At 44.7% G+C, this 25,196-nt stretch overlaps 1 protein-coding gene across 2 annotated transcripts in view; it reads right to left on the reverse strand.

Annotated features, from left to right (window-relative positions):
• The window catches only part of LOC130535088 (rho GTPase-activating protein 42), a 40,836-nt gene that overhangs the window by 4,893 nt on the left and 10,747 nt on the right, over positions 1-25,196 (reverse strand). Inside the window, exons 4-19 of one of the 2 annotated variants that reach the window (XM_057049926.1) lie at positions 16,767-16,838; positions 6,588-6,689; positions 6,254-6,364; positions 5,396-5,500; positions 4,671-4,800; positions 4,252-4,352; positions 3,917-4,026; positions 3,419-3,475; positions 2,273-2,351; positions 2,130-2,169; positions 1,771-1,833; positions 1,570-1,644; positions 1,004-1,088; positions 799-857; positions 350-455; positions 78-237 (exon numbers count right to left, since the gene is read on the reverse strand). In XM_057049926.1, coding sequence (XP_056905906.1) covers positions 78-237; positions 350-455; positions 799-857; positions 1,004-1,088; positions 1,570-1,644; positions 1,771-1,833; positions 2,130-2,169; positions 2,273-2,351; positions 3,419-3,475; positions 3,917-4,026; positions 4,252-4,352; positions 4,671-4,800; positions 5,396-5,500; positions 6,254-6,364; positions 6,588-6,689; positions 16,767-16,838 — 1,455 coding nt within the window. The remainder of the gene's footprint in view (positions 1-77; positions 238-349; positions 456-798; positions 858-1,003; positions 1,089-1,569; positions 1,645-1,770; positions 1,834-2,129; positions 2,170-2,272; positions 2,352-3,418; positions 3,476-3,916; positions 4,027-4,251; positions 4,353-4,670; positions 4,801-5,395; positions 5,501-6,253; positions 6,365-6,587; positions 6,690-16,766; positions 16,839-25,196) is intronic. The other variant, XM_057049927.1, reaches the window with a different exon arrangement.

Genomic DNA, 25,196 nt, shown 5'->3' on the forward strand with positions numbered 1-25,196 from the left:
AACAAACTTCTTATATATAAAAAAAGTCGCTGTATAAAGAAAAAGAACACTTTCAGAAACACAAAAAAACGAGCAACCTTGTTAAAGTTCTCGATGAGTATTTCAACCACGATGTTCTGGAATTTGATGTTCATCATGGCTGCCACAGTTTCTTCCTGTGAGCGCATCAGCGTGGGCCCGAAGATGACACCCAGGTTGGACACGGTCATCAGGTTGAGCTGGCTTTGTGTGGAAACCCTGTGTGTGTGTGTGTGGGAGGGGGGGGTGAACATAAGACATTACTGCAATCAGTGTTTCTGACTGAAGGATAGGAGCCGACGCATTACCGAATCATTAAAGGGACACATACGTAACAAGGTGTTGTATTAGGAGTTCCAGCATCTCCTTATTCCTTTCAGGCAGCTTGTGAACCAAAGCATGGACAGCACAAACCCTGTAATTCTGGTCATCTGATTCTAAAGAAACAATGATGTAAATATGACAAAAAAGCTCATACTATTGTGAATCAGCTGGTTATTATTTTATTGCATCAAGACTAATAGAAATAAGCCAATTATTGTCAATCTACAACAATACAGAGTCTTATGTAAGATATTTTAAAGTTAAGGAGACAAATTTAGACATGATGTAGAGACAAATAGTTGCTAGATTTAATCAATTATAATTATCACAATAAACTACAATGTGCGCACTTCACTATTGATTTTTCCTCCATCACTCATTACTAATGTACTTGAACATGAGTCTTTAGAAATCTTTTGGCAAAATATCTCTTTGATAAAGATGAGATCAACTTACTGACAGCCATGATAAAATCTTTGTGGAGCTTGAAAGTCATTAGAGGCTCAGATAGACATCTGATAAAAAAAGAAAGTCATTGACAACACTGTATCTAGTTTTAACACCAGGGCCTGAGGCTTATCTACTGTGGACTCGATGTGTCTCAAGCATCATGGACATTATTGCTTTCAGAGAAGACATATAACTGGTAAGGTGAGCTGACCTGAAGTAGTTTTTCAGACCACTGGTAATGGTTTTGTTGTCCCACATCTCTGCGTTCAGGTCCATATCCACGGGAGCCTTGGAAGCTATTGAAAATGCATTTTACTAAATACAAACGATGTGTCCAGGTAGAAAAACAAACCAATGAAACACAAAGCACTACATTTTGAGAGTTTGCCTGATTTTAGGTCTTGTAGAAGAAGACATTGGAATAAAATATGTATGGATGATTTCAATAGATGATGCAGATATTTTAGTTTATGAATACCAGTAGGTAATTTTGTTAAAAATGCTCCTACGCTGACTCACCACCAGGGGGACCTCTGACCTTAAGATACAGAGGCATATTTATTTGATTAAAATTATCTTAGACAGTAATCAGAAAAGGGCATTTAACAACAAAAAAGGGCATTTATGCATTTTGAAAGTCCATATCTATTGCCTGCTAAAAAGGTTTATAGAAGTGAAATTAAATATACTGTATATTAAAAACAAATACAAAAAAACATTACAAAGGATAACGTAAGACTAAGATAGTGCCTGACTACTGACACAAAACATACTTACAAAACACCGTGGTCATCAGCTTCTGTACTTTAGAGTTGACCCCTCCAATTCTGTAGAGCCCCATTGTATTTATCCCTTTGTAGCCATTAAAAGGTAATGATAAGTATTAATAAAAAGCATTACACATGTACTTGACCTTAATGCTTCTTTCCTTCTAAAAGAAGTCAGAAGAAAGTGACAATGCGTAAGATGATGCCTCACCTCTCACTTCCACTAGGTTGATGCATCTCCTCACAAAGTTAAAGCCGGCCTCATTGAGAAATGCTGGTAATACAAGATGAGAACACGGCTGACACGTGAATTACCATTGCTTAACCATGCAGGGATAATAAGCTCTCCCCTATGTTTCTGCTCACTCTAATAAGATACATCAATTGTGCTGGAAGGCTGCCGATGTCAGCTGTGGGTGTATGTCAAGTAATTGTGTTAATGAACAGAGGTGGCGGTAGGTAAAAGAACGTGTGGTTTATACGTGTGTGTGATGTATTTTATTCCCTGTTTTACTCAGGAAGGTACATTTCAGTACATGAACATATTTTTTTTTAAAAAACGGCACTTACTTTCCTCCTTTTTACTTAAGATAGCTGGAAGGTTGTAAATCTAGAGAGAATTTAAAGAAATTCTAATTAAATTTAATAAACGATAAGCTGAAATTCTTGCCAAATATCAGTGAGCACAAAATAAACCAGGTAAGATTCCTCACCGGCTCCTTGCCATCCATGGCCTCCAGCCACAATCTTCTATTAGACTCTGACAGCGCCTGCAGTGTCATTACACCATGCCTGGAATGAGTTCAAGGGGGGGGGGGGGAAGCTGGTCTCAGTCTGATCTCATTGCCGTAGGGCCCCAGGACAGACCATGTTTACATTGGATGAGACCACTATAAAAGGACTAGTGTGCCTAAAATAGCTCAAGTGCAAATGCTTGACTTCACACTGTGCCCTTGGCTGGCTCGGTGCTTCACATTCCGCTCCCGATTAATTTCTGTGTTTGATATTTCAGTCATCATTTTTGCACCCAACATGCATGCACCCGTTTCATCTGTGTTGCACGCTACAGAAACCAAACAATCAAATTAAATCCACTGGGTTGCCTTGATAAGCAGACAGAATTTCATGTAGAGGTTTAAAAAATATCTCAAGAAAATGGATTAAAAAAAAAAGATGAGCTTGGATGAGTTCAATGATGTAGATTTGGGTTCTCTCCAAAGTACCTCTTTTAGCCCACGATACACCCAAAAAAATCTTTGGATGTTTTAAGCAGGGAGATTAAAATTGGACAATTCTTTCAATTTTTCTTTAGTAGAGACAGAATTTCAAGCAAAATCTGGGTAAAACACAAGCACCTCGCATTGCTCAACATCCTGACAATTTAAGGGTGATTTACAGCTTTAGCTGTAAAATGATATGTATAAAAACTCTGAGAATTACTGTCCATCTTAAGACATACTCACCAAAAGTACCTGGTCCTGCTAACGTGCAAATCGCAGCATGACCCATGTGACCTAGAGTCATACAAGGCAATACTTTCTATCCTCCCATGCTACTTCAAATCACTCGAGCAATTTCCTGTGGAGCTAAATTATGATTAACCCCCAATTACAACAAAGTGTTGTGAGCCAACCTCTGAATAACAAAAACTGACATATTGTTAGAATCAAAGGCTAGTATGAATAAAAGTCTTTCTGTCCTTAGCCCATAATATCCCAGACAAACTAGATTATTTAGTGAAGCAGTAAGACAGCAACAGTATCAGCACTGAATTTGAAGCGATGTGAAGGCTCTGATTAGCAGCGCACATGCAGCACATGCAAGTGTTCTGCGAAGGAAGCGTTGGCCAGTTCACATACCGGACTTTACAGAAAAACCGAAGCGGCCTGAAAAGAGTTCCACGACAGATGTCATTTCTACATCGACATGGACACAGAGAAAAGATGGGATGGGTTCAAAAACAGGACAATTCTGTTTGTTGAAGGCAAAACAACAAGATCGTTGGAGGGAGACAACAGGAGAGACATGCAGGACACAAACAGAGCTGAAAACATCCAACACTGGCGACCAGAGGATCGTCGAGGGTTAATCCAGTCTGAGCAGCTCTTGTGATGCGGACTGCTTCTATTATTCTATGGATTAACATCTGGACATATTTAATGTAAAAAAAATGATAGTAAATAACATCTATACAAACTAGATAGCAACATATGTGTTTGTACATCATTTATGATGTAAAATGAATAATAATCGTAAACAAGAGCAAAAACACTCAGTGAAATAGATCTGTTTTCAGTCAATATGAGTTCTGAGAAAGTTTCTGCGAAAATGCAAAGCAGACAGAGACGGATGCAGACCTCTCCACCACTTCGATATCGAAGCAGAAACGCTTGTCGATGGAATCGGTTTTCCTTCGAATGCAGGACTTGAGCTTGAACATCTCTGGTTGGTTGAGAACGACACTATTCTGAAATGATCACAAGTGTTGGCACACATGAACCCAATCAACAGGTTTATTAAGATTAAAAGCCATCATAGACGTCAGTCAGTAAATTGACCCATTTTTAGACGCCTTGACGTGACTTTGTTTGCCATGTTTTCCACTCAAACAGTGGTTCTTTTTAGTTCCTCATCTTGACACCTTTCACTTTCCCTTCCAGCCGACCTAAAAGAGGCACTGAAACTGAGTTACCTGTTTGGCTGCAGACTTGGTGTCAGTGTTGCTCATGGTGAACGTGTTGCTGCCTTTGTCATACGTGCAGTAGTGACGGGTCCAAGTGCACCCTAGAGGACCTGACAAACAAACAGGAAACAGCAGACGGCTACAGCCTTTTCCTCTGAAATTGTGGGAATACATCCTTAATTAAAGAGTGAACGTATCCAAACGTATCCATTCTCGCTATAATAAATCTACCATTTGGGGCTCTCCCTTCCTGTTTGAAAGCACATCAAAGGGAATGGATAAACACCATGAATTATGAGCTCGGTGTGAGAGGATCTCTCCACAGAGCTCTGGGGGAACATGAGACATCTTTATGGAGATAGATGTAGAAAGCATGCATTCATAAGTGATGTAAATGTCTTGCTGGGAGCCAGGCCACAACCACTCACGTTTCTCTTGGACATAAAGGAAGCCTTCCATCGTCCACTGTCCTGGAGGTTTATAGTCCTGGTCTGCAGAGCGTATCCTCTTCATTAGCTTCTCCACTTCCTGCTTAGTGCTCACGAAATTGTTCCGTGTCTGTGCAGAGAGAGCGGGGCAGGATTGGATTTGCATTAAAGAAGCAAGCTTTTCCTCCCTCCAGCACATGAAGACTGAAACAAGTGGCCTGCGCACGTTTCATTTGGGTGCTGTGTGTCGCTACAAAGACAAGACAGGACTTGAACAACGGAAGTTAAAGGGAATATTCTCATCCAGAACCCTTTTCTCCTGTATTACTCACACCTTTTCTAGACACATCATCGATGTGAATTTTACTGAATAAGAGAGAGCATGACTTTTGGTTCCAAGAAATTCTCTTTGTCAAGGCAAAGTGGTCAAATTAAGGCACTTTCATTTTCCCTGGAAGAGCAGCTAAGATGACCTCACCGTCTACTGTTAGAGGCTTTGCATCCAAGGTCAGTGTTGGAGTATAAATGATCACAGCAGTGGTGCTGACATTTAAGGTCAAAGACAAAATTTGGTTCTTCAGGCTGTAAGCGCCGAGGTCGTGGTGACAGAAAGAAGGGACACAGAAGCAATTGTGATTTAGCGCCATGCTCTAAGGTTCTTTTAGGTACAATAGCATCACGTGGCCTAAAGTAGCAGCCATTCGGACAGAAGTGCTGGGACTTACGTTCTGTAGGTTGAACTGCAGCTGCTGCTTGTAAGGTTCAAACTCATGAGCTAGTTCGTATCCTTCGTGATAGAACGTAAATAAGCCTTGAAGAAAGGCCAGGAGCTGGAGACAAAAAAAAAGTCACATCAGTGAGACATAAAGAAAAATGGTCTTTAACAATAAAGAGAGTTATTAAAATGTTATAATGATGGAGCACATTCCACATTTGATACAAGCTATAGTCAGTAATTCTATAGCTACACTCATTATTCTAGCAATAGTGACAGGGTCATCCAATAATTAGCCATGATGCTACAGAGCAGTGTACAGCATTACGAACCACTGAGCAGTTTCCCTCTCACTGTCATGGTTCATGGTAGCATATCTACGATAAACTGCTAAAAACACACAAAATCTGGGAACGTGTAAAGTGAACATAAGTTTGAAGATTTAAAAGAGAGATTCACATCCTTATACAGAAAATATAACGTGTCAGCCACGAAACCACACAAAGACGGTGCTGTTTTATGGCTAACAGCTGTTCTGTCTTGATACAAGACACTTGGCACCCACAGAGCTGTGCAGTACTGCAGTAGTAGCAGCTAATTTGGGGCCTTTAATTTGCAGTTACTTCATGTTTTTAGATCATTTTCTCTGATATTACCTCCCCGATTCCTCCTGAGGACATTTTTATTCTTAGAAAATACTGCAAAGTGACGCAGGTGACGTTCAGACTAGCTGAACATTAAAAGATATTTCATTTTAACCCGAGGTCACTTAAGACAGCAGACATTTACAGCATGCTTATTTCCTGTTTAGAGTCTGCCTCTAACTTCATATCGACAAATGTAAATGTAAAAGTAAGACCTCGCTTACGGGCTCAACAAACTCAAACTTCTTTTTTTCTTGCACTTCTTGTATTTTGAAAACGTACTCCAGGGATGCGTCATAGAAGAGCTGCCTCTCCTTATCAATCTGCGTGTCGGCCTAAGAATGAGCAAACACAACAGGGTCAGTGCAACACCAAAGACGGGGGTCATAGTGGGCGTGCACGTGGAGTTAATGCTTACATCACTGCCAGGAAACTGTGTGCAGAAAAAAGGAGCAGCCATTGTACGAGCGATTTGTTTTTTAAAAAGGAGACGCTAAGCCAACAATAACAGCATTATTCAAAGGAATCCTGGAGAGTAGAAAATAGTTTGTGCTTTACCTCCTGCAGGTACGCTTCCTTCTTTCTGGATGACAGGCTCAGGTGTCTCTCAAGTGTGGAGTAGTATTTTTCTGTCTCCTTATCAAATTTCTTCTTTCCATCCTGAAAAAAATCCACACAAGCCATGAAGAAACCGTTGAGCCGTCCTGATACATATGTGAAGGAACTGCCACTAGGTGGGGGTCTGACAACATTTTAGATCTATGCCATTTAAAAGCCATGGCCAAACATCATTACAGGTCAGTGTAAGATAAAGTAACGACCAACAGGCAGTAAGAGCACAATCAATTACTAAACCTTAACATTGTCATGTCACATCTGCAGTATATATTTATAAACTATAACATATATACTGTGAAGGAACATCAAGCACTTGGTGTCAACAGGTATCACTATTAGTTGTGGATATTTATTTCAATATTTTGCCAAAAAGAAACTGTCCCAGAAGGCTCTGAGGAAGGAACAGGAAATGATCTTCATGCCAGATGCCCATCTATAAAGCATATGGACGGGGAGACTGAACATTTCACCCGAAAGGGGAAAAAACAAAATCCAGTTTGCAGGCTTTAATCAAACTGTAGCCAAGCAGACGCAGCACATCTGTGGGTCTCATCTGCAATTCTGACCTTTAAAATTAAGTACTGCCCACCCAGCTGGCTGAACCAACACTCATAAAGAGGCGAGTGGATCACGGGGTGGGGAAAGTGTGAGGAAATGGCCAGTGCAACCAGGTCCAGCCTGTTTGTTTTCATTCCCATGGCCCTGAAATTTTGCATGTCTAATCTACTAACCAGTGATGTGAAGTAGAACATTGTTCTACCTCAGTAACCCCTACAGCAGTTTAACACACCACAAGAGAACACCATCACCAGCACAGAACCCTTAGATACACTTATGGAACAGCATCTTATCTCCATGACGGATGTTGTCCCTTAACCAGAAATTGTTTTCCAGTGGCTAAAGAAGGGCTTCATGGAAAACACTGGCAACAAATGATACAAAATGGTAACACAGTTGACAGAAAAAGGATTTAAGGAAGAGAAAGAGGAATCGTATAAAGAGAGATCCCATAGATTAAGCATTTTAGGTTTCGCTAAGGTTTGCAAACACAGCAGGAATCATTCTCCGGGTGTAAACAAGCTAGAAAATGATAGAAAAAAGAATCCCCCGGATGACTCAGGGGAGAGTCAGCCTGGTTCCCCAAAGTCTATTGCTTTGTTTTGATCCTAGAAAGACATGTGTGGACCCTGCTGCTACAGTCACGCCACAACACCGAGCTGCGCCACTCTCACCATTTTTGTGTTTTTTGCAGGTTAATTTGCAAAGATTCTGCTAAAGCTGAGGGAACAGTGCAGGGGCGACACTTTGATGCCCCACACCTGATGTCAAAGGTGTGGATTGATGCATATCTGACACACTGGGGCAGCAGCCCAGGAGTAAAATGTCTGAGAAGGGATCAAGCCAAAGACTTTCAAACACACATGAACCTTCCGCTTGGGAGATTTCCTCCTCTGATTGCTTTGTTCACTCTCATGAATAAAACATGTAGAGAAAAGAGAAAATTCTGATGCAGATTCCTCTGAAGTGTAATTTCTCTCTAGAAAGTCTCATGTTTCTGTTACCAGAGTTTTGAGGGTGGCTGAAAAATGGCTGAGATTGCTAATTACTAACATAATGCAGTTGGAAGGAAACGGATCAAACCGCAGGTGTTATTTTTCCTGCTTCCTGCTTTTCCAAATGTACTGAAATTTTTGGGGGGTGGCTATAAAGTGTCCGTTTTGACACAAGCTCTAACTAGCCTCGAGACCATCATTTCTGAAGCTCTCTTCACCATGGCAACAACCATGAGCAGCAGAGGAGGTTGAATGTGTCTGTGTGTTTAGAGGAGCCGCAGATATTGCAGAATATAGATTAAATTTCTATACCAAGTACTGACAATTGTACAAACCGCAGTAATGACCTGTGCATTTTTGCCACAGCTTCATTTCAACACGATTCTCTTGAAAGGGAGACTTTGTGTCCCAGGTCTGTGAGCTCATTAGAAAAAAACTAATTGGAGCAGGGGTCCAGAATGGTGGCAGCCAGGTTATTTTGATGCTTCGCCACACATGAGCTGGTCTTGCATCCACAGGGGAGGCAGAGGGAACACACAAATTTCAGCCTGAATTGTGTTACCGAGCTGCGAAGCCAAGAAATCTCTCTTTTCATAGAGACATCACAGGTTGCAAAAAACTGTTGGACGAGAAACATGAAATAATTACAAACATCTGCTCCTGAAGCACTGAAAAAGAGGCCCAAACTGCAAAAAGAAAGTTAAAAAAATCCAAACAATCAGGCCCGCTGCTATTTGACACTTGGAATATACGATTTGTAAAGAAAAAACGCTTCTTTCGTCAGATTATCCTAATTGTAATTCCATGTAAAGCCTCAACAAGCTCTTTCTGAATATAGATGGCTGTAAACTGCATCCTGTGTAAATATTTCTTGTGTCTCAAGAGGCCTGTAAGCCATACTCACATCACTCAATAATGGAAATATATTTCTAATGTTGCTTTCGTGAGTCCAGTTGATTTGCACTAGATAAGCAGTCAGTTTCCTTGATGTATCGACTCTATTGTTATTCACAAATGGTGTAAAGACACCTAGAACAGGAGGAACATAATAGCTTATTATGCCCGCCAATTGCAATCCTGGAATGACATTTTCCGCTCACAAGAATGAGGAAATGAAATATGAGCATATATGCCATTTATGTAGCTTTCCCTTCATGTTCCTTTCCCACATTTTAGATTGACCTCCGTGGTATGAAGCAGGTTGACACCATAGAAATGTGTGATGTCTGGTCACCCTTTGCAGTGAGAGGTCAGCTCAAAATAACGGCGGCCATCTGACTCCCATCTGGTTCGGACTGCACGCGTTCTTTGCACTCATCAAGTGGGAGGACCCCCCATAGTGTCCCTCATGTTGACAACCTTTGAGGGGAAGATACCACCGCAACTTTACAGAGCAGCGATTCCACCAAGAGGCAGACATGTTGAGGTACCTTCCTATGAATGCGAGGGTGCGCCTGGGGTCCGTTTAAACATCTACAGGCACAAACGTGATGTTTATGTATTTTACAAAACACAGAGAGAATTCAGGCCCGAGGCTGGGGCTTAAGTTGTAAGAAGCAATTAGGACCAGGAAGAATCAGTCGAGTGAAACTAAGACAGACTTCCATTGCTCAGTTCTGTGCGGAACGTGTGGTTTCTTTTGTTGAACAACTTTCAACTGAAAAGGATGTGAAACAGATGCTTTCAGTTTTGCACTGATTTCGGCCATGCATGTTTTCAGTTCTGTTCCCACACTTTGTATGATCTTCTGCCCTTGTTGGTCTGTATGTATTCAGGCTTGATGGCACCAAAGGAAAACATTTATATGAACCTCGTGTGACCCGACTGTGCCTAATATGTCTACTGGAGTTATGGCCACAGAAGTGTTACGATACACCGCTCTGTAGCTGCAGTCGGGTTGCTCATTGTTTGCCCAAATAAGGTCAGAGTTACCCGTTTGAAAAGTGAACACTCGAATGTGAAACCCAGTGGCTTTTAGGGGTCAAACAGCATGAAGATTCTCAGAACAGTGGAAAGTTGCTCGGTGGCTCAATAAGTTCTCCTTTTATCTCACACTGGCTGGACTGAAGAGTTGATGCAGCGGGGGTAGGGGATCAGCAGACCCATTCAGATGAAGGGATGGGGGAAAAGAATATTTGGACAGAGCAACAGTCTTCTCCCAGAGGAATTTCTAAACACAGCTTGCGTAATGACACAGAGAATTATGATGCAGCAGACTGGCTAAATAAATGGTTCCTGTAAATCAAAGCATAAAATAACAATGCCTCTCCAATCCAAAGTTCAAATCCAGCACTCCACAGCCCAAACGTGACGAGCCCAAACACACATTACAACACTTGTTCTACTTTTAAGAAAAGAAATCAAGCAAGGCAGGAATACGATGCTGGAATGTCCCTCTGTGGCCTTGAGGCTATAAGGCATTCGACTGATTCACGGATATGAGAGCTAGCAGCGAAGTCACAGACTTAGCGGGGCAACCGTGCAGTGGTCTTTCAGCTCTAGCAGCTTGTTCATATGTGAGCCCACCAAGAGAATGACCGCGAACAAACCGCTGTGCTTACATCTCATGCCTTAGCTTTGGCCAGGAATGAAAGTATAGCTTGTAGCAACAAACCCACACTGTTGTTTGTAGTCAACTCTGGCTTCAACAACATATCGACTGCAACCAGGATGCCTTCAAGCAGCATTGGGCTGAACGGCTTCTGATATCATTTCTCTAAACCAAAAGCTCAGAGAGACATGGAATAAATAAATAAATATTGGTTTGTGTAGGTCAGGAGTGGGCAATATTTTTTTTCCAGTGGCCCATACTTATAAAAGTACGTGAAGGGCCACACAATTGGAAATGAAAGGGAAATGTGAAATATTTAGCGCTGAATTATTTCAAGCTACAGATATTTGGTTACCGTAGGCCATTTGTCAGCCCACAATTTGTGCAATTGTGTTATCCGTTTCTAAATTGGCGAAAGATTTTGTCTGATACCCACCACAGCTCACTGGAGACGCACTATGATATGACACAAATATGGACTCAAATGACCGAATTAATGAAGAAAATAATATCCAGACACTACTTTTAAACAAATACAGGATCATTCGCTTGACTATTATTACAATTAACCACTCAGTTTACTAATTTGATTTAGGAAGACCGTTTTATTTTTAGAGATAACCCAAACTTTAATAGTCCTGCATCACCCACTGATTAATGAAAAATACCAATATCTGTTGTATTAATTATTTAGGGCAAAACACACAACGCCTTTGAATTAGACCTTTGAGAAGGCTGCATCCAACTGTTGTGACATAATAATATGCATTTAAATGCTCATCAGAAAAATAATAAACAGAGGTTGTTAATACTCACACTGGTAGTTAATGATTATCGTGGACACAACGTGTCTGCATCTAAGGAGTCCGAATGGACCCGCGTATGTGTCCACAGAAAGGTTTGCCAGCAGTTAATGGGAACAATGAACCTCTCTATGCAAGACCATCACAGTCTGGTGTCATTTGTGAGGTTGCCTCACGTGTGCAGGTTCAGGAAGAGCTTTTTCGTTCAGTGAGCCATAAAAGCTGTTCACTGAACTTCCTGCCGGTCAGATCACACTGGGCATCACTCAGTTCAAGTTACACATCAGAGGGCGCTTCCTCGCTGTCCAATGAAAAGGGAGTGGACACCAGCTCCAGTTCTGGTTCATTCTTCTCAGAGCCGGAGAAACGATGGTTGACCTGAGTATGGAGGCATCTCAGAGCAGAGGTTCTGTGAGGGAGGTTCATTCAGTGAAACCAGCATTTGGAAATATGGCGAAAAATGGGATTAGCTTGGCTTTGAACACATGTGAATACAGCTCGTGGACCATTGTGTTCTTCCCCTGTAACTTCAGATTTAGCTGGTTTACATGGCTCAGCACCATCCATCCATTCTCTACCGCTTATCCGGGTCGGGTCGCGGGGGTAGCAGCCTAAGGAGAGAAGCCCAGACTTCCCTCTCCCCAGCTACCTCCTCCAGCTCATCCGGAGGGATCCCCAGGCGTTCCCAGGCCAGTCGAGAGACATAGTCTCTCCAACGTGTCCTGGGTCTCCCCGGGGGTCTCCTACCGGAGGGACATGCCCTGACCCTCACCAGGGAGGCGTCCAGGGGGCATCCTGATTAGATGCCCAAGCCACCCCATCTGGCTCCTCTCAACGCGGAGGAGTAGCGACTCTACTCCGAGTTCCTCCCGGATGGCAGAGCTTCTCACCTATCTCTAAGGGAGAGCCCAGCCACCCTACGGAGGAAGCTCATTTCAGCCGCTTGTACCCGTGATCTTGTTCTTTCGTCATGACCCAAAGCTCATGACCATAGGTGAGGGTAGGAACGAAGATCGACCGGTAAATCGAGAGCTTCGCCTTTCGGCTCAGCTCTCTCTTCACCACAACGGACCGGTGCAGAGTCCGCATTACTGCAGACGCCACACCGATCCCGCCTGTCGATCTCCCGCTCCATTCTTCCCCCACTCGTGAACAAGACCCCGAGGTACTTAAAACTCCTCCACTTGGGGCAGGATCTCCTCCTTTACCCGGAGAGGCACTCCACCTTTTTCCGGTCGAGAACCATGGCCTCGGATTTGGAGGTGCTGATTCTCATCCCAGCCGCTTCACAGGCGGCGGCGAACCGATCCAGTGATAGTTGGAGGTCACGGGCCGATGAAGCCAACAGGACCACATCATCCGCAAAAAGCAGAGACGCGATCCTGAGGTCACCAAACCAGATCCCCTCAACACCATGACTGCACCTAGAAATTCTGTCCATAAAAATTATGAACAGAATCGGTGACAAAGGGCAGCCCTGGCGGAGGCCAACCCTCACCGGAAACGAGTTCGACTTACTGCCAGCAATTCGGACCAAACTCTGACACCGATCGTACAGGGAGCGGACAGCCCGTATCAGCGGGCCCGACACCCCATACTCTCGGAGGACCCCCACAGGACCCCCCGAGGGACACGGTCGAATGCCTTCTCCAAGTCCACAAAACACATGTGGACTGGTTGGGCAAACTCCCATGCACCCTCGAAGACCCTGCTGAGGGTGTAGAGCTGGTCCACTGTTCCACGCCCAGGACGAAAACCACATTGCTCCTCCTGAATCCGAGGTTCGACTATCCGGCGGACCCTCCTCTCCAGTACCCCTGAATAGACCTTACCAGGGAGGCTGAGGAGTGTGATCCCCCTATAGTTGGAACACACCCTCCGGTCCCCCTTCTTAAAAAGAGGGACTACCACCCCGGTCTGCCAATCCAGCGGCACTGCCCCCGATGTCCACGCGATGTTGCAGAGTCGAGTCAACCATGACAGCCCTACAACATCCAGAGCCTTAAGGGACTCTGGGCGGATCTCATCCACCCCCGGGGCCTTGCCACCGAGGAGTTTTTTACTACCTCGGCAACTTCAGCCCCGGAGATACGAGAGCCATCTCCAGGTCCCCAGGCCCTACTTCCTCACTGGAAGGCGTGTTGGTGGGATTGAGGAGGTCCTCGAAGTATTCCTTCCACCGATCCACAACATCCCGAGTTGAGGTCAGCAGCACACCATCACCACTATACACAGTGTTGACAGTGCACTGCTTTCCCCTCCTCAGACGCCGGATGGTGGTCCAGAACCTTTTCGAGGCCGTCCGAAAGTCGTTCTCCATGGCCTCACCGAACTCTTCCCATGCCCGAGTTTTTGCCTCGGCAACCGCCGTAGCTGCGCTCCGCTTGGCATGCCGGTACCCATCTGCTGCCTCAGGAGTCCCACAGGCCAGTAAGGCCCGATACGACTCCTTCTTCAGCTTGACGGCATCCCTCACCGCTGGTGTCCACCAGCGGGTTCGGGCATTGCCGCCACGACAGGCACCAACCACCTTGCGGCCACAGCACCGGTCAGCTGCCTCAACAATGGAGGCACGGAACACGGTCCACTCGGACTCAATGTCCCCTGCCTCCCCCGGGACATGGTCAAAGCTCTCCCGGAGGCGTGAGTTGAAGCTTCTTCTGACAGGGGACTCTGCCAGGCGTTCCCAGCAGACCCTCACAACACGTTTGGGCCTGCCAGGTCTGTCCGGCATCCTTCCCCACCATCGGAGCCAACTCACCACCAGGTGGTGATCAGTTGACAGCTCCGCCCCTCTCTTCACCCGAGTGTCCAGAACATGCGGCCGCAAATCCGATGACACGATCACAAAGTCGATCATCGATCTGCGGCCTAAGGCGTCCTGGTGCCAAGTGCACATGTGGACGCCTTTATGTCTGAACAAGGTGTTCGTTATGGACAATCTGAGACGAGCACAGAAGTCCAATAACAAAACACCACTCGGGTTCAGATCAGGGGGGCCGTTCTTCCCAATCACACCTCTCCAGGTCACACTGTCATTGCCGACGTGAGCATTGAAGTCACCCAGGAGGACGAGGGAGCCCCCAGAAGGGGCACTCTCCAGTACTCCCTCTAAGGACTCCAAAAAGGGTGGATACGCTGAACTGCTGTTTGGACCATAGGCACAAACAACAGTCAGGATCCGTCCCCCCACCCGAAGGCGAAGGGAGGCTACCCTCTCATCCACCGGGGTAAACTCCAATACACAGGCACTGAGCTGGGGAGCAACCAGAATTGCCACCCCTGCCCGTCGCCTCTCGCCATCGGCAACTCCAGAGTGGTAGAGAGTCCAACCCCTCTCAAGAAGACTGGTTCCAGAGCCCTTGCCGTGCGTCGAGGTGAGGCCAACTATATCTAGTCGGAACTTCTCAACCTCGCGCACCAACTCAGGCTCCTTTCCCACCAGAGAGGTGACATTCCATGTCCCTAGAGCCAGTTTGTGCAGCCGGGAATCAGACCGCCAAGGTCCCTGCCTCCGGCTGCTACCCAAAACACAATGCACCCGACCCCCTTGGCCCCTCCTGCAGGTGGTGAGCCCACGGGAAGGGGGTTCCATGTTGCCTCTTCGGGCTGCGCCCGGCCGGACTCCATGGGCAGAGGTCCGGCCACCAGGCGCTCGCCAACGTGCCCCACCCCCAGGCCTGGCTCCAGGAGGGGGCCCCGGTGACCCGCATCCGGGCAAGGGAAACTTGGTACCAAAGTTGTTTAGCATCATTAGGGGGTCCTGGGCTACGCTTTGTCTGGTCCCTCACCTAGGACCTGTTTGCCATGGGTGGCCCTACCAGGGGCATATAGCCCCAGACAACGGAGCTCCTGGGATCATTGGGACACGCAAACCCCTCCACCACGATAAGGTGGCAGCCCAGGGAGGGGGATCATTGGGACACGCAAACCCCTCCACCACGATAAGGTGGCAGCCCAGGGAGGCTCAGCACCTCCACCCCAAATACAAACCCACACATCCAATCAAAGCCTTGCAACTCCTCCGCTTTACCAGCATTCCTCGGGAACATCACGACCTCTCCTCTCAACTTCCACGCACGATGGAGCCCCTTCTTCATTCTCAGCCAGCGAACGCTGGCGGTGGTTGAGCCCTCGGGCCCAGGACAAATCCACGGGTTTTACCACCGTTTTGGTGACACGATCCAGTTGCACCAACGGATTTACACAGGGATTCTTGGTGGAAAATGCAGTGTAGGAAAATCAATCCTGAGCTGGTACCGTCATCTTTGACCCGGTTCTTTATCCTTCGCGAAAGCCAGGCGTTCATTCCGGTGAGGTTTGAGGTCACAACCCCGACTTGTCCTGCTCATCGATTCCAAGGCAAGAAATTCCTCTAGGATTTCACACTGATCACTTATCCCTGGTATTAACATAAGTAGTTGGGCTGTTCTTTGATATCAGTGCTCTGATACAGAGCACGGGAAAAAAAAGCGCAAAGTCAGCTGCTCTCTTCAGCAGTTCATCAGACAAGTCTTCATCAATCACTTCCCGACACCTGGTAACGGTCCAACGAGACAGACTGATATTTCCAAACTGAATTTCATTGTCAGGTCAGAGGAGGCTACCAGCCGCAACATTACGGTCTCTCAAAAACTCACCCTCCGAGAACCACCTGCTGTGTTTGGCTAGCTTCTGAGCCAGCATGCAGCTAACATTCGTGACCGTCTCTTGGACGGCAGTCTGATTTCTAAAATTGTTGCCAGGCAGTTAAAATAGAACACAAGTTTTCTCCCTCCCCCAACAATAGGTTTATGGCGTCGTTTGCATGCTTGGTAGAGAAATGTTTCTTAATATCACAGTCTTTGAAAACAGTAATTTGAGTTTTGGCATATCAGGCATAAAACATTTGAACCCATTCTTGTCCACTCTTTTTTTAAAACCTGACTAATTTAAAAAAAAAAAAAAAAAACCACTTCATTTAGAATCTACTTTTCTTTTGTCACAGCACTCGTCCTGACCATCAGACAGTAACTATGCAAGATTTAAAGAAATTCTGACCAACTCCAAATTTAAAATAGCGCCCCCTGTTGCAAGTGGGTGATATATCAGTTCAAAGCCATTCACCTCTAGATAAGCATTTTTTTTACATTGATGGCCGGACTGAGCCCCAGGGGCTGGGCTGGGCTGGGCCTGTGTGTAAGAATGTGGCCGTGTGATGTAAATCTCTTACCTTTGCAGCACCTATCTGCTCCTTACGGAATTTTTCCAGGGGCGTAATCAGCACATCATCTGCATTCTGAATCTGAAAGACCAACACCAAAAAAATAAAGGCATGTACTACGCTGAAATATTCACGTATAAATCTACTGCAAACAGCATTTTCAATAGTGCAAAATTATATTTACAAGGTGAAAAACAAACCTTAACATTGTGCTTCATTACAAATTGTCTTTAGATGTTTGAGAAAGAGCAAAAAATTATCAATGAATTAAACCACAGAACAATCCAGTCCAAATCAAATACAGATGTGCTGTTCAAACCCAAGATGAGAGAGCCATCATCCCCATTATTATCCCATTGACAGTCAAGAATGTGAAAATCTAGGGTAGAGAAATGAGTATTGGAAGAAGCACTCAACAATAGTTGTGCTCGGCAAAGGAAATGAAGCCCTTTTATGTGAGCTGCGGAGCCGTATTGTCAAACCCTGCTGATAAATCGCACGTTACATACAATGCATTTAAATGTTCGAGGCATGGCTGCAGATACCAATGACCTCTTCCTCCTCATGAATGAAGTATGACGTGAGCCCAGAGTCTCTGCTCTCTCAGTATAGATAGAAACAGATAAGGTGATATATATATTGAAAGAATTATTGTCAGCACCTTACATTTCTGGCTCGTTCGGAAAGGTGCCATTAACATGCTTATGACGTTCCCATGGACACTGGTGAAGCTGCTCTATGTCAGTCCACACTGACAGCTCTTAGGGGGACAATGTCTTTGTGTTGACTGTGTGTGATAAAGCAGAGTCTACAGTCCACAAACCACGCACGTCGTCTCAGGACAGAATTGTTTGTACCATTATTTGGGGACATTTTTGTTGTCCCCAAATAACCCTGCCAAGGAAGAATGGTGTGGCTGCTGACCACTGCAGTCTACCCGTCCATTCTGCTGCGGGGACGTGCATACACTCAACTTTATCATTTGTTGATCATCTATTCTAAAACTTTAGATTGTCTTCCACCAGGAAAGATGGCTCTGATGAGCCGGTCTTCAGCTGATCAGAGAATGAGATTCAGTATTGAAGCACGTAAGAACGTGCACGTGCGGTCATTTGGCAAGTTGGTTCACGGTCAGTCCCATTTTTCATCTGATCTGTCAAGCGGCGCCACAGCATGGTGATCAGGAGTAAAATCTCAAATAGTGCACATGGACACTACACTAAAGAAACATGCACTTTAAATGTCCCTTTGCAAAACAGAATATAAATGTGTAGGCAATTCAGATGCTGTATTATCCTACGTACATATATATACATTCCAAATGTACTTCAAGCTGTCGCATTATGAGCTGTTATAAAAAATTAGAGGGCAACAGTTACAAGATAAATCAAGGCAATTTTTGTGTGAAGCCACAAGCGCAGCGGAGATTTAATGGTCATCATATCTCGCCGTTATGATAATTCCATCATATAAAAGTCATTGTGCCATCCACGGTGTCAACAGGGAGAATTATGCCGCTCTTCCAGTGTGAAGGTGTCATTTCCTCTGCTTATCTCACCGTGTTTTCAGTCTAATTGACTCGAGTATTACAGAGCTTAACATATTTGAAAGATTCCCAACACTATTTCTCCACATATTTAAATAAACAGCACACTAAGCTTTACTTTTTAAGCATTACTTAAGAATCTCTTTACCCGAGATTATCTGACCGTGCAGGAATTCTTTAGGACAATCACAGCACGATTGTGATCTAATATATGAAATTATTTTAAAAACAGCATGGGTCATTACAGATGCCTTCAAAATAATTTTAAATGTGACACAACAATAAAGTGATATGACAGAGGATCCATATGCGCAACCCCTTTTATTGCATTTTTACCTATGCATCGTGATTCAAAAGTGAATCAGAAGTAACCTTTGACCCGATCACCTGAGAAACAGACCGCGAGCTGATTTGACATGTGTAGCTGAGACACAGCTGTGAGGGCTGCTGTTAGTGCTGTTGAGTGGGTTTACTTTCCTCAACTGACACATAAAACCCCAACATGGTTTACATCCAATGACAGCCCGCAGCAAAAACATGAAATATACACGTTATCTCTGTGACGGTTACAACAGAAACAATCAAATGAACCTCAGTTCCTTGAAGCAGAAATAATCCGTGCAAACTCATCTATTAAACACATAAAAACCCCTACAGCACATCAGTATAGAACATGCCAGTGCCGATGGTGTGCTAATAAAAGAGGGGAGGGGTGTGCTTCAGTCACTTCTGTCTGCAGGTGGTTCCACTGTGTGTGTGTGTGTGTGTGTGTGTGTGTGTGTGTGTGTGTGTGTGTGTGTGTTTTAATTGTTAGAATCTCACCGCAGAGCTGAATCTTGTTTTAATCCTATTTTGTGCAGCACCGCTACCTGCAGCAAACCTAAAAGCCACCCTTTCATCTGTGGATGAAATCACTGAGCAGAGTAAGAGCAGAGGTGGCAGGTTTGCCCTGCGCATGTCGTAGGGGAGCGAGTTGTTTTAGCATTGATGTAAAGATGCTGCTGAAATGGAGACGGCAACAGACGCTGTCCTGTGAGAGTTCTGTGTTAGGGATAGCAAATGTCAGAGTTTGAGGTCAGTGGAGTCTATGAAGTAATGGTCAGGGTGTTTATCCTAGATTACTGCATTGGGTTCTCCAAAAGAACATGTATTAGATTTTTATATTAGCATCTGATTAAGGCTTTTTTTTCTGAAAGGACAAGCTTGTAAACTCCACAAGGGAGAGACGACATCAACCGAAAATAGCATCATTATTCACTCATGACATCTGTCCTGCCACAGCAGAAACCACTGCTGTCCATCAACCGTGTGAGTGAGTCAGATTACGTGTGAGCCATCATGAAGGTACAGCTGTCCCCAGACTGCAGTCCCAGCGCAGTGAAACAAAACATTTACAACACCAACCTGCCATAATAAAATATTTAATTGGGTCTCTAAAAAATAGGACTACCTGCCAGCATGTTAGTAAAAGTGGTAGACTGGGGTTACAAAGAAGCCCAAGTAAGGAAGAGAATTTGCCTCTGAATTAACTTATTTCCATACTGTGCATCATTTATTTATTAATGCTGTCTTCAGGATGATATATGGTTTTAAACATCGGTGCATATAAATGAAGACAAAATCATTTATCCAGCACATGGCTCCTGTAGAAACCATGAAAAACTTTACGTCCCAGACAAGAAACAGCTGTTTTCAGACTGACAGCTCATATCAGAGGAGGCTTTCCATCTGAGGAATCAGCGAGCCTGCTATAAAGAAGAGACGCAAAAGCAGCAGGGAGACAGAACCATAGGTGGAGAAAGAATATCAGCTAGTGGGAGCCTGCCCATTATTGAGGTAGGCAACATGTAAGCATGTTTAAGATAAACTGGCTTTAACATTTACAGCGAATCGGAGCTGAAATTGGGGTATTTTTCATTTGACAGTTATCCTCCCACTAAACCCTATATATTCATAAAACTGGGGCAATCTCCTTACATATTATATTTGTTTTAGGGCTTAATTTTAGATTCAATCAGGCAAGTCAGCCAGAAGACCTTGAACAATTTCTATCAAAGATGATTAGAATTTATTTCATTTTTTTAATATACAGTCTAAATCTGTCTCCTACCGAGTTTCATTCTGCCAAGACAAATGTACAAATCTCCATTCTAAATACCTTCCAGGCTGTCATTCGCCCACACACGACTGTCAACGGGACTTTTTCCTCAGTTCACATAACATCACACACATTTAAATCAATGAATCAATGAAAGCATATTATGTCCCTCAAACACAACATTTGGGTGGTATAAACAAATGCCCTGAAATTTTATGTATCTCAAGGCTGTTGAGGCAAATTGCTTTAGTCAGCAGAAATTAGTGTCCGCCCCATGCTGCAGACACACCTTTGATATTCAGCACTTGTCAACATGGAGGGTCCAGTGTTCGAGCAAAGCTTCCTTTGAGTTGACCCTGAAGCCTGTAGGTTTCACGCATGGCTCTACTTTTCAAGCATTATATTTAACTCACCGACTCAGTCCAGATGTGAGACAGTTGTGTGCGTGCGTGTGTGTGTGTGTGTGTGTGGGGGGGGGGGGGTCTCTCACTGACCTTTAAAGTCTCTATTTCTCTAATCAAATGCAGAAACAGTCAAAATTGCCGCAGAGTTTGATCTGAGACACCAGAGTCAGTGAGATTCAACAGTCCTGCTGTCTGACTCGGAGGCTGCGCCGCCTTTATTGTTCACATCCTGTGTGATCTATGACTGCCGAGTCTGTCTTGTATCTCCTACATTTACCCCAACTGTCTTTAGAGCAGAACATCGTAAAACACAGTGGTCAGGTACCAGCACGTAAGACTGATGCATATTTCACATACCTGCCCCGGGAGGCCCACGGAGGGGTTTTAATTATACTTCAGGGTATTATTGAGGAATGTTTTTATTGACAAATGTTAACATTGAAATGATAAACTACACCTGTCATTCACAGCTAATTAGACTCAACAAGGCAGCAGATCATGTCTATAAAAAGAGACTCAGCATCTACAATAACAACATAACATTACAAGTGTCCTCCAACAAAAGCGTCACAAAGGTTATTTGTAAAAGCAAGTGCTTTCTTGTGGCCTTGTATATTCGGAACTGTAGATAATGCTGTAAATACCTAAAATAACTTTAGATCGGGGAAGAAGAGGTGGCTAAATGTAGGGGTCAGCAGGTGAAGAAGGCTTCAAGGATAAAATCAGTGAGATGCTTCCAGCTGGACACCAGTACGCTGACGGCGCCAAACACGTTCGACAAAGCACGACCTTGAAAGTTGGCATTGTTCTCTTTTAACGATCTTCAGCAATCTGTGTTATTAGAAATCCAATTTTTTTAAATCTAAAAAAAAGTCTAAATGTTAGACAGGTGACACAGCACATCAATTCATTGAATAGTTTTATATTTAAGATCTGACTTCCCATATTATATTCAGTAATAGCTGCTGTTGTTGGCCCTGAAACACTATTCAAAAATAGTAAAAGTGAAACCAAAATAACCAAGTGATAAGCAAATGTTGATGTTAATGTGACTCCGAGTTCTTCCCTTGAATTTGATGAGTGCGCGCAAGAATTTCCTTCAGTTTTTACGAGCTGTGCGCTGACGCGCGCAAAGGCTAAGATAGAAGCGGAGCGCAAACCTCCTCGAAAGGAGCCCATCGCTTTTGTGCCAGTCCTTCCGCCATCTCTACATCGTGATGACGTAGTTGCCGCGCAAAAAGAGGACTCTAGCCTCTCCGAATTGTGGGCGAGTGTTACAGGTGAAGGGAGCAGTGAGAGTGCTTACAGAGTCCAGAATGGCCTATTGCTGCGTGAGTGGTCGCCACCTGCACACCGTGATGTGGCAGGTCCGGTAATGCAGGTGGTGGTTCCAAAAAAGCTACGTGATTTGGTCTTGAAAACAGCACATGGTGATGTGGCAGGTCACTTTGGCGTAAATAAAACATATTTGCGTATTCTGGAGCATTTTTACTGGCCAAAAATTAAGCGCGATGTGTCTGCATTTATTAAGTCCTGTCATATTTGTCAGATTGCAGGCAAACCAAATGAGAAAATTAAACCTGCGCCCCTTCAGCCTATTCAACCGGTTGAGGCACCATTTCATTATTTAGTTATCGACTGTGTTGGGCCTTTGCCTCCGTCCAAATCAGGCAATGCCTATCTATTCACTGTAATGTGCCAAACGACACGCTATCCTGCAGCGTATCCAATGAGGTCTATCACCACAAAATCCATTTTTAAAGCTTTGTCTCATTTTATTTCATATTTTGGTATACCCAAAATAGTCCAGAGTGACAGAGGTTCCAATTTTATGTCGAAGGCCTTTTCTGAGGCATTGAAAAAGTTACGGGTTAAGCATAATATAAGCAGTGCTTATCACCCCCAAAGCCAAGGCGTATTGGAGCGCTATCATGCGTCTCTCAAATCACTATTAAAAGCCTATAGCCTTGAGTTAAAGAGAGGTTGGGAAGAGGGACTCCCTTGGTTAATGCTGGCGGCAAGGGGAGTGGTCCAGGAAAGCACAGGGTTTAGTCCTAACAAACTTGTATTTGGACATAAAGTGCGTGACCAAATGTCAGTTTTGATGGGTGATTTGGATCCATCGGAACAACCAGGCGATGTGGCGGATTATGTCTCTGGGTTTCGGAGGAAATTGTTCCTAGCATGGAAGATGGCTAGTAGTAATCTCACTGCGGCGCAAAAGAAAATGAAACACAGGTTTGACAGCAAAGCTGAGATGCGTATGTTCAGTCCTGGGGATCGAGTGCTTGCTTTGCTGCCTATTCCTGGCTCGCCGTTTGAGGCGCGGTTTTCAGGTCCGTACACTATTAAGCGGAAAACGTCTGACACAGATTACCTTTTGGCTACTCCGGACCGCAGGCGTTCCACGCAACTGTGTCACGTGAACCTTCTCAAGCCCTACTATGACAGAGGTTGTGAGAAGGCAGTGGCATTAGCAGCTGAAGGGGTCCCGTCTCTTCAGGTGGCAGATGAAGATGACGTGGTTGCCCCAGATGAGGCTGTGTTATTGGGAAGGTTAGATAATTCAAGGCAACTCGCTGAATTAGACAAATCTTTGAGTCATTTGGGCAGTGAGCGTAGTGAGGAAATAAAATCCCTAATTTCTGAATTTTCTTCTTTATTCACTGACAAATTGTCCTGTACTGATTTGTTGGAACATGACATTGACGTTGGAGACGCACACCCAATCCGACAGCGTTTCTATAGAGTTTCACCGGAGAAAAATAAAATATTAGAAGAAAGTGTACAGTATTTGCTCTCCAATGGCTTAGCCGAGCCTTCATTTTCCAGTTGGGCATCACCATGTCTACTTGTTCGAAAGCCCGATCTTTCTTATCGCTTCTGTACGGACTACAGAAAGGTAAATGCGGTCACTAAACCTGACTCGTTTCCCCTCCCGAGAATAGATGACTGTGTAGACCAGGTGGGGGCGGCCAGGTACGTGAGCAAATTCGATTTGATCAAGGGCTATTACCAGATAGGGTTAACACCACGCGCACAAGAAATTTCCGCATTCATAACGCCATCGGGATTATTCTCGTATAAAGTTATGGCCTTCGGACTCCGTAATGGGCCTGCAACATTCCAGAGGCTAATGAATCGTGTGGTGGCGGGGTTAAGTGGATGTGCGGTGTATCTCGACGACATAGTAGTCTTCAGTGATACGTGGGCTGAGCATCTGGTGCGCTTACGCGTGCTCTTTCAGAAGCTGGTAATGGCGAAGCTCACGATTAATTTAGCCAAGTGCGAATTCGCCCGAGCTACGGTGACATATCTTGGTAAAGTGGTGGGGCGGGGAAAGGTGCGTCCTGTTAGTGCCAAAGTCCAAGCCATCGACGTTTTCCCCTCTCCAACCACCAAAAAAGAGTTGATGCGTTTTCTGGGTATGGTGGGGTACTACAGGAATTTTTGCGTACATTTTTCCACTGTAGTCTCTCCTCTTACGGATTTGCTTAAAGGCAATAGTAAATTTCACTGGTCTGAGTGTTGCCAGCGTGCGTTCGACAATGCAAAACTGCTATTGAGCTCTGCACCTGTTCTGGCTGCGCCTAGACTTGGTGAGCCTTTCCAACTGCAGGTAGACGCGAGCCAGGTGGGGGCGGGTGCAGTGCTCATGCAAAAGGATGAGCAAACGATTGAACGTCCGGTTTGTTTCTTTTCGCGCAAATTCAACAAGCACCAGATCAATTATTCGGTTATTGAAAAAGAGGCTATTGCGCTCATTTGGCTTTAAAGCATTTCGATGTTTATGTGGGTGGAGGTGCTCCGGTAGTTGTTTATTCGGACCACAACCCTCTTACTTTTTTGAGCTCACTTCAGAATGCCAACCAACGCCTGATGCGTTGGGCTCTGTTTTTGCAGCCGTATAATATTGAAATTAAGCACATACGGGGTGTAGATAATGTTATGGCGGATGCCTTGTCCCGGGCTCCGTGTGACCCTTAATGTGATCTCTCCCCTCCCTGTCTGTCAGTCTGTCTCTCCTTAAATTGCTTTCCAGGCGCCGGAATTGCTGGATGGCAGTCTGTGGTGACTTGGGTTGGGTCTGGTCTGTTCTGGGGTACAACATCTCCAGGGTCACGGTACTGTTTGACGCGTGCGTGCTACGTTTGAACGTATGAATGTTTTGATGTGTGCGGGTGTGCTGTCTGGTAGTGCGTGTGTTATGGCTGTGCGGCCTTCATCTCTCTATTATGGATTTTTGGTCCTGTGCAGTCTACTGTTTTGAGTTTTCCTGTTTTCCAGAGTCCCATGGATGTGGGCCTCTGTCTTTTGGGGGGGAGGTGTGACGGCTCTGTCGTGCCTCACTGTTGTCGGGGCTGGCTGGAAGAGTAATTCCCTGGCTGACC

This window comes from Takifugu flavidus, chromosome 12 (assembly GCF_003711565.1).
Source record: "Takifugu flavidus isolate HTHZ2018 chromosome 12, ASM371156v2, whole genome shotgun sequence".
NCBI lineage: Eukaryota > Metazoa > Chordata > Actinopteri > Tetraodontiformes > Tetraodontidae > Takifugu > Takifugu flavidus.